General features: G+C 48.2%; 2 protein-coding genes across 2 annotated transcripts in view; both read left to right on the forward strand.

The window, feature by feature from the left end:
- nup93 (nucleoporin 93) overlaps window positions 1–5,469 on the forward strand; it is a 20,717-nt gene extending 15,248 nt beyond the window's left edge. The window contains exons 14-19 of the mRNA XM_084451430.1: window positions 728–844; window positions 2,829–2,947; window positions 3,092–3,209; window positions 3,853–3,936; window positions 4,663–4,791; window positions 5,206–5,469. Of these exons, the coding sequence (XP_084307556.1) occupies window positions 728–844; window positions 2,829–2,947; window positions 3,092–3,209; window positions 3,853–3,936; window positions 4,663–4,791; window positions 5,206–5,316 (678 nt within the window). The 3' untranslated portion in view covers window positions 5,317–5,469. The remainder of the gene's footprint in view (window positions 1–727; window positions 845–2,828; window positions 2,948–3,091; window positions 3,210–3,852; window positions 3,937–4,662; window positions 4,792–5,205) is intronic.
- A 3,969-nt stretch (window positions 5,470–9,438) lies between these two features.
- The window catches only part of slc12a3 (solute carrier family 12 member 3), a gene marked incomplete at both ends in the record, with an annotated part of 19,475 nt that continues 18,913 nt past the window's right edge, over window positions 9,439–10,000 (forward strand). The window contains one exon of the mRNA XM_084451432.1: window positions 9,439–9,702. Within this exon, the coding sequence (XP_084307558.1) occupies window positions 9,439–9,702 (264 nt within the window). The remainder of the gene's footprint in view (window positions 9,703–10,000) is intronic.

The following is a 10,000-nucleotide window of genomic DNA, read 5'->3' on the forward strand; positions in this document are numbered from 1 at the left end:
ATTTAAATAAAAATCGTATGCCTCTTTTCTATTTGCAGCCTTCTGATTTAAATATCAAAATAAAAAATTTTCACAGGCTATTAAATTTAAAAATAAAATAACAATAATAAATGAATCATGTCCAGGTCCTTGTACTTGTGGTGTTTCGTTTCATAGTGTCGTCTAATGTTGTACTCCTTAGTTATAGCCACGTTGGCTCCACAAACAAGACAAACAGGTCTATCTTTTACATATGTAAAGAGATATTCTGCCTCCCACCTGTCCAGAAAGCTTCTGTTTTCTGCCTTTCTTTTCGCCATTTTAAAGAAGGGGTAACACGGTTACAGTTGTAGTATGAGATTGCTATGACTACTGTCACAGAAGAGAGGGCGTTTCTGGGTCCTGTCTTGATTGACGCGCCAAAACCACAGCAGAGCATTATGGGATTTGTAGTATTAGCGGTGAATGCGCTGTATAATACTGGCGGGCCAGCTCTAGTAGTCATTTGGTATTGCCTCGCGGGCCAAATATAATTACACTGCGGGCCAAATTTGGCCCGCGGGCCAGAGTTTGACACCCATGTTCTAGAACATCAGCCTCCACAGTGCCTAGAACATCATTCTAGAACATCAGCCTCCAACAGCGCCTGGATCGTTCTAGAACATCGGTCTTTTGTCGTGATCTAGGAGTCTGTCTGTGTTTAAGGTTGTCCGTGTCCTCTGTCCTCTGTCCCCTGTCTCTGTCCCAGCCGGGAGTGATAGACAAGTTTGCCGGGGACACGCGTGCCATCATCTCCAAGGTGGCGCAGGAGGCGGAGAGCAAGGGTCTGTTCGAGGAGGCCGTCAAACTCTACGAGCTGGCCAAGGTGAGCGAGGGGTTAAAGAAAACAACTTTCACCTCAGAATCTTCTCCGTTGAATATGACGGTCTCTCCAGAGGACTTGAATATGACGGTCTCTCCAGAGGACCTGAATATGACGGTCTCTCTAGAGGACTTGAATATGACGGTCTCCCTAGAGGACTTGATTATGACGGTCTCCCCAGAGGACTTGAATATGACGGTCTCCCCAGAGGACTTGAATATGACGGTCTCCCCAGAGGACTTGAATATGACGGTCTCCCTAGAGGACTTGAATATGACGGTCTCCCCAGAGGACTTGAATATGACGGTCTCCCCAGAGGACTTGAATATGACGGTCTCCCTAGAGGACTTGATTATGACGGTCTCCCCAGAGGACTTGAATATGACGGTCTCCCCAGAGGACTCGAATATGACGGTCTCTCCAGAGGACTCGAATATGACGGTCTCTCTAGAGGACTTGAATATGACGGTCTCCCCAGAGGACTTGAATATGACGGTCTCCCCAGAGGACTTGAATATGACGGTCTCCCCAGAGGACTTGAATATGACGGTCTCTCCAGAGGACTTGAATATGACGGTCTCCCTAGAGGACTTGAATATGACGGTCTCCCTAGAGGACTTGAATATGACGGTCTCTCCAGAGGACTTGAATATGACGGTCTCCCCAGAGGACTTGAATATGACGGTCTCTCCAGAGGACTTGAATATGACGGTCTCTCCAGAGGACTTGAATATGACGGTCTCTCCAGAGGACTTGAATATGACGGTCTCCCTAGAGGACTTGAATATGACGGTCTCCCTAGAGGACTTGAATATGACGGTCTCTCCAGAGGACTTGAATATGACGGTCTCCCTAGAGGACTTGAATATGACGGTCTCCCCAAAGGTCTTGAATATGACGGTCTCTCCAGAGGACTTGAATATGACGGTCTCCCTAGAGGACTTGAATATGACGGTCTCCCCAGAGGACTTGAATATGACGGTCTCTCCAGAGGACTTGAATATGACGGTCTCTCCAGAGGACTTGAATATGACGGTCTCTCCAGAGGACTTGAATATGACGGTCTCCCCAGAGGACTTGAATATGACAGTCTCTCTAGAGGACTTGAATATGACGGTCTCCCTAGAGGACTTGAATATGACGGTCTCCCCAGAGGACTTGAATATGACGGTCTCTCCCGAGGACCTGAATATGACGGTCTCTCCAGAGGACTTGAATATGACGGTCTCCCCAGAGGACTTGAATATGACGGTCTCTCCAGAGGACTTGAATATGACGGTCTCTCCAGAGGACTTGAATATGACGGTCTCCCCAGAAGACTTGAATATGACGGTCTCTCCAGAAGACTTGAATATGACGGTCTTCCCAGATGACTTGAATATGACGGTCTCTCCAGAGGACTTGAATATGACGGTCTCCCCAGAGGACTTGAATATGACGGTCTCTCCAGAAGACTTGAATATGACGGTCTCCCTAGAGGACTTGAATATGACGGTCTCCCTAGAGGACTTGAATATGACGGTCTCTCCAGAGGACTTGAATATGACGGTCTCCCTAGAGGACTTGAATATGACGGTCTCCCCAGAGGACTTGAATATGACGGTCTCCCTAGAGGACTTGAATATGACGGTCTCTCCAGAGGACTTGAATATGACGGTCTCTCCAGAGGACTTGAATATGACGGTCTCCCCAGAGGACTTGAATATGACGGTCTCCCTAGAGGACTTGAATATGACGGTCTCCCTAGAGGACTTGAATATGACGGTCTCTCCAGAGGACTTGAATATGACGGTCTCTCCAGAGGACTTGAATATGACGGTCTCCCCAGAGGACTTGAATATGACGGTCTCTCCCGAGGACTTGAAATTCTGATTCTTATTAAAGCCGAATCTGAGTAGAGAGAGTCACCCCTCATCCCTCCATCTTCTCCTCCTTTCGTCCTCTCCTCCCTCTCTCCCTCCTGGACCGTGTCTCTGTGGGACTGTAGAACCCAGACAAGGTTCTGGAGCTGATGAACCGGCTGCTGAGTCCGGTCATCGCCCAGGTCAGCGCTGCCCAGTCCAACAAGGAGAGGCTGAAGAACACGGCGCTGGCCATCGCTGAGAGGTAGGGCTAACACACACACACACACATACACACACACATATACACACACGCACACACATACACACACACACACACCACGTACATACACACATATACACACATACACACACACACACTCTCATCCCTCTCGTCCCTCTCCTCCAGGTACCGCGCCCAGGGCGTGGCGGGGGAGAAGTCTGTGGACAGCACCTTCTACCTGCTGCTCGACCTCATGACCTTCTTTGACGAGTACCACGCCGGACACATCGACCGCGCCTACGACGTGAGCCCCGCCCACACAGACCAACACATCACATCACGCTTTATTACACGGCGCTCTGAAATACTCCGCTCTGATTGGTCAACTGCGCATTCTACCAGTCAATTATTTCTTGGAAATTGAACGACGTCAGGGCAACCGAGCAATATTGACCGCTGCTGAGGGTCAGACATTATATGTCTGTGGGCGACAGTTGAAAGTAAACAAGAACGGTTTGGCTGTTGTAGCCCGTGTCCAGTCTCTGAAAACGCCCGTTGCCCAAGAACACAGAACCATTTCACTGGTGAAATAAAAAGTGTAGTCTTATTAGTATTAATGTCGTTAGTAATAAGTGTGATAACGTATGTCCAGCCGGTCATTATCAAAAAATAAGAGTCCTTCAGTGGGTTACAAAACCTCTGCTTCCCCTCGGGGTTCCGAACGCAGTCGGGCTCTTATTTTTTGCGAATGACCGGCTGGACATACGTTACCCCTTACATGACCGGCTTCTAACTTATCCTCCTTCCTCCACTCTGTCGCTCTCTCTCTCTCCACTCTGTCGCTCTCTCTCTCTCTCTCTCCACTCTGTCACTATCTCTCTCTCTCTCCACTCTGTCGCTCTCTCTCTCCTCCCTCCCTCTCATCTCTCCTCTCCGGTCTCTCCTAGGTGATGGAGAGGTTGAAGCTGGTTCCTCTCAGTCAGGACAGTGTTGAGGAGAGAGTGGCGGCGTTCAGGAACTTCAGTGATGAGGTGAGAGAGCGTCCTCCAGTCCTGAACACGTCCACGGCTAACACCACCGCCTGAGACGATTCAGTTTCTAATCTAGAGCTGGTACCTGTATCCTGTATCCTGTCTGACCGATCAACTTGAACTTCCCATCCATCCTCATGCCCCTCCCTCTTGTCATAATTATAAAAATAAAAATAATAATTAATTATATTTATAAAGCACTTTTCATTGAGACAGTCTCAAAGCGCTGAAAAACAGTCAGCTAACATTGCCTCCTTCCCAAATGCATTAGCAAACATTAACATTACCTCAATTCCTGAACTTAGCTTAACCCAACCCAAGGTTAGCCTAACCTAATTTAGCTAACCTTACAGTGGGTTCTGTAAACTAGTCTATAACTTAGCTGCCGTAAACTAGCCCATTACGAAGCTTCTGTAAACTAGCATATAACTTAGCTTCTGTAAACTAGCATACGGTATAATTTAGTTTCTATAAACTAGCATATAACTTTAGCAACTAACATATAACTTAGCTTCTGTAAACTAGCATAAGGTATAATTTAGTTTCTATAAACTAGCATATAACTTTAGCAACTAGCATATAACTTAGCTTCTGTAAACTAGCATATAACTTAGATTCTGTCGTAGCAGCAGCAGCAGTAATAGTTTGTTCCTCTTCTGTCTGACTCTCTCTCCATCTCTCTCTCTCTCTCTCTCTCTCTCTCTCTCTCTCTCTCTCTCTCCCCAGGTGAGACACAACCTGTCGGAGGTGCTGCTGGCCACCATGAATGTCCTGTTCACGCAGTACAAGCGCCTGAAGGGGGCGCCAGCGGGCACGCCCGGCCGACAGCAGCGCTCCCTGGAGGACAGAGACTCGGTGAGATGGCAGACATGCTTCAGATAGGACCGTACCATTGACAGATAGGACCGTACCATTGACAGATAGGACTGTACCATTGACAGATAGGACCGTACCATTGACAGATAGGACCGTACCATTGACTGATGGGAGCGTACCATTGACAGATAGGACCGTACCATTGACAGATAGGACCGTACCATTGACTGATAGGAGCGTACCATTGACAGATAGGACCGTACCATTGACAGATAGGACCGTACCATTGACTGAGGGTGGACACTCCTAGAAGACAATGGACTGATCCACCGATAGATCTAATGTGTTCTATCCATCAGTGTTATGCACCAACTGACCAAAACAAATTCCTAGAATGTGTAAAAAAAACCTGGCAAATAAATGTGCTTCTTCTTCTCGCTCTTGTTTCCACAGCAACTGCGTAGCCAGGCGCGCGCCCTCATCACCTTCGCCGGTATGATCCCGTACCGCATGGCCGGGGACACCAACGCCCGTCTGGTCCAGATGGAGGTTCTGATGAACTGACCCCTGACCCCACAGCTGACCCCTGACCCACGACCCCTGACCCACGACCTTTGTTCATCTCCCGTCTTGAACCTGTGTTGACTTCAGTTTGTTTTGTCCTTGTCATATTTGTTGTTGTTGTTGTGTTTTTTTTCATAATTTGAAAATAAAATTTCAGTTAAATTTATTTTTCATCTGCCTTCGTTTCATTATAAAACCTCTCATCCTGGATTAATTTGCTTTAATTGTTACCATTTTTTATTTAGTTGTTTTCTGTGTTCATAATGCAGTCCATTATAATCCTCTATGAAAGCAGGTGTGTGTGTGTGTGCGTGTCCGTGTGCGTGTGTGTGTGTGTGTGTGCGCGGGCGTTAGAATGACCCACAGCGAGCCTCACTGTTGGCTCGTAAATTACCCTGTGTGACATTTAGAGTTGTCAGTGTGACCCAGTCCTCCTGAGACGTGGTGATAAGGTTCTATCTCTGTCTCAAGTTTGAGAATCCAATCTAAAGTTCCCAGTCTGGTTTATAAATGCCCCAGGGGCGCGGAGCGGAGGGGCAGATGGGTGGCGGGGAGCCAGACTGATGCCCTCAAAGAACCCAGATGGAGCCTCCGGTCTGCCCGACTGATCAGCACCGTCAACAGGCCTGATATTCCATCACCGCAGGGGGCCGGACCGGTCTACTTTCAGGATTAGATCAGGGCTTGACGTTTTCCTCTGTCCAGCAATGCTGTCAGTTAGTGTAGGATCGGTCTATATCCTGGAGTTTAACGGGCAGGAGACCGGTCTATATTCTGGAGTGTAACAGGCAGGGGATCAGTCTATATTCTGGAGTGTAACGGGCAGGGGATCGGACTATATCCTGGAGTGTAATGGGCAGGGGATCGGACTATATCCTGGAGTGTAATGGGCAGGGGATCAGTCTATATTCTGGAGTGTAATGGGCAGGGGATCAGTCTATATCCTGGAGTGTAATGGGTTGTTGTGGCTTTTCTCCATGTCTGGAGAGGAGCAGGTTAGAGTCTGTTTACTGACGAGGAACAGACTGTTTTACTGGTCGTCTTCTGCATCATCTCTGGAATGTGACTGGATCAGATGTGTGTTTAACACAATTCTTTGTTGAAAAATCTGGAGTGAGTGTGTGTGTGTGTGTGTGTGTGTGTGTGTGTGCAGGCATGTGTCTGTCTGTGCTTCGGCAATATCCTTGACCTTTTGCTGAAGGGTGTGTGTTAAACTCACACAACGGTCAGAACTTTGTGTGTGTGTGCTGTACCCCTGCTTCTCCAGGATCCCCTCTCTCTCCGGTGTGTGTGTGTGCTGTATCTCTGCTCCTCCAGGATCCCCTCTCTCCGGTGTGTGTGTGTGTCTGTGCGCTGTATTTCTACTCCTCCAGGATCCCCTCTCTCTCAGGTGTGTGTGTGCGCTGTATCTCTGCTCCTCCAGGATCCCCTCTCTCTCAGGTGTGTGTGCTGCAGCTGGTGTTGTGAATCAGGCCGATGACACACACCCATTAGAACCCGGCTATTTCACAACACCAGGGTGGCACCACACCACTACCAACACCGGGGTGGCACCATTCCATTACCAACACCAGGGTGGCACCATACCACTACCAACACCAGGATGGTACCACACCAGTACCAACACCAGGATGGTACCACACCAGTACCAACACCAGGATGGTACCACACCAGTACCAACACCAGGATGGTACCACACCAGTACCAACGAGATGGTACCACACCAGTACCAACGAGATGGTACAGAGGAACCCAGGACGACTCCCCAGAGACCAACCTCACCTCACCTGACTGTTCTTACTGGAAGATTTACCTGTTGACTCAGATGTCGTCTGTCCACTGTTGTTGAAGAATGTGATCTCAATGACATTTCGTGTCACTTGAAATGTGTTTATCAAAATGTTTTTCATATGTATGAGACTTCATGATTATGTCGAGATAAAGTTGTGTGTTTCTCGGACAATAAAGTTCAACCTTTGCTCCCAGAAAGTGCCTCTCTTTGATGACTAATGGATACAAGTCAATTACGCTCTTGAATGTGTACCTGAGGCCCAGCTGAACACAATAATGAGAAACCCAGGACACACACACACACACACACACACACACACACACAGCGCTCCCGGCAGAACATGTCTGCTGAGCTGAGACGCAGTAGCACACGGTCATTAGATACGGTTTTACACAACATTAGTCATGGCGCCCGGCTCTGAGCAGACGCTGCGGCCCACTGAGAGACCAAGGTCACCCGCTGAGAGGCCGAGGACACCCAAGGTCACCCGCGCTGGCGCTGGTGGTGAAGAACAGGGAGAGAGAGACCACCGATATGATCACTGAGATATTAGGACTTTGTTGGTGTAAGAATATAGTTGAGCTTCTTCCTGTTTATCAACTGAAGTGCTGACAAAGAAACATAGATACAGTAGATAGACAGACGGACAGACAGACAGACAGACAGACAGACAGATAGATAGATAGATAGATAGATAGATAGATAAACACAGACAGACAGATAGTCAGACAGACAGACAGACAGACAGACAGACAGACAGACAGACAGATCGATCGATCGATCGATCGATCGATCGATAGATCTATAGATAGATAGATAGATAGATAGATAGATAGACAGACAGATAGATAGATAGATAGATAGATAGACAGACAGATAGATAGATAGATAGATAGATAGATAGATAGATAGATAGATAGACAGATAGATAGACAGATAGATAGATAGATAGATAGATAGATAGACAGACAGATAGATAGATAGATAGATAGATAGACAGATAGATAGATAGATAGATAGATAGATAGATAGATAGACAGACAGATAGATAGATAGATAGATAGATATATAGATAGATAGATAGACAGACAGATAGATAGATAGATAGATAGATAGATAGATAGATAGACAGACAGACAGATAGATAGATAGATAGATAGACAGACAGACAGACAGATAGATAGATAGATAGATAGATAGATAGATAGATAGATAGATAGATTTTGTCATAAAGCAGCACAATACAAATACCAATCAGGCCAAAGAGGGTTCCAAAGGCCTATCGATAAAAAGTGACATTTTCCAAGAAACTTTTTTACCAAGTTCACCATCAATCATCATCACTAGTAATGGGATGGCTCCTCCCCCTGACTGAGCGTTGGCGTTCATCATCCAACTGACATACTCAACGGTCCTCATAGATCTACATATGTCATTTGTAATTGATCAGGACTGGTGGTTTGTTTGATCCGGTGAGCAGGGTGTGGCCTGCTGTCCTCCCAGCTGAACCACCCTTGACACCAGGGGTGAGTTCGATCTGAAAACGATGCGCACTGTTTTGCTATGGATACCGGATTGAACGGCACGTTTGGTGGGCGATATCCAATCAGCAGGATGTTCCAACACACCACCCTTTCTGTGTCAATAAACATTTTGCTAGGTTTTGTTGGGGCTGAACTCACCCCAGGTTGAGAGGACACGTCGCGTGTCACTTCCTCCCGAGGCACGTTGTCCTTCTGTCGTCCGGTCAAGGTTATCTCTGCTCTGATCTCCGCCAGGCTGTGTAATGACCCTGTAGAGCCTGTTAACAGCCCTGAACACTAACAGGAACCGCCCTGGAGGTCGTTCTCAAACCCGGCCTCCGGGAACACTGAGCGGAGATGCTCTGGTGAACATTGACCGGTCCGAACGCGGCCTCAGGCCTTCTCTCCCTACTACAGGTCTATATAAACCCCCCCCTGACCCAACTGCTCACATTCACCTCGCTGTTCTACCGACTGGTCTTACCGACTGGTCTTACCAACTGCTTTGTTACTGACTGGTCCTACCGACTGGTCTTACCGACTGGTCTTACCGACCGCTTTGTTACCGACTGCTGTCTTACTGTCCATTCTTTTGACTAGGGGTTTTAGTGACTGTCTAGTCTACAGACTGGTAGTTTTAGGTCTAGTCTACAGACTGGTAGTTTTAGTGTCTATTTTACTGACTGGGTTTTAGTGACTATCTTACTGGCTGCTGTCTGATTGGCTGCGGTCTGACTGGCTGCGGTCTGATTGGCTGCAGTCTGACTGGCTGCTGTCTGATTGGCTGCGGTCTGACTGGCTGTGGTGATGGAGGAGGGGATCGACCTATCAGTCTTCAGAACCCAGCAACCGGCCAATGGGAAAGAGGGACCGGGGTTCAACATCTCTGAAGACGGCAGCTATCGTCCCCATGGCGACGGAACCAGGGTGGTCTCCCGGGGTTGCGTGGTCACCACGGGCTACGAGACGCTGGACGCCCCGCCCAACTACGACTTCTACGCCAACACGGGGGTCTGGGGGCGCCCGCGCCGCACAAGACCCTCCCTCTTCCAGCTGCGCGCCGACCCCGAGGTAGGCTGCACATCCGGCATCAACACACGCCTGAAACAGCTGCTAGACACCTGTACAACACCTGCTCTATAACACAGCCCAGAAGAAGTCTAGAGAAGACTTTAGCCGGGTTTTTATTCTAGAGCATTTAAATGGGCAGTAGCTCGGGAGGTAGAGCAGCCGGCTGGGGATCAGAAGGTCCCCGGTTCGATCCCAGCTCCTGGCAGTGAGTTGAAGTGTCCTTGAGCAAGACACCGAACCCCCGTGTGGCGAGGTGGCACAGTACCTACTGTTGGGCCTTTCTGTGTGGAGTTTGCAT

The sequence above is a fragment of the Borostomias antarcticus genome, assembly GCF_949987555.1.
Source record: "Borostomias antarcticus genome assembly, chromosome: 16".
NCBI lineage: Eukaryota > Metazoa > Chordata > Actinopteri > Stomiiformes > Stomiidae > Borostomias > Borostomias antarcticus.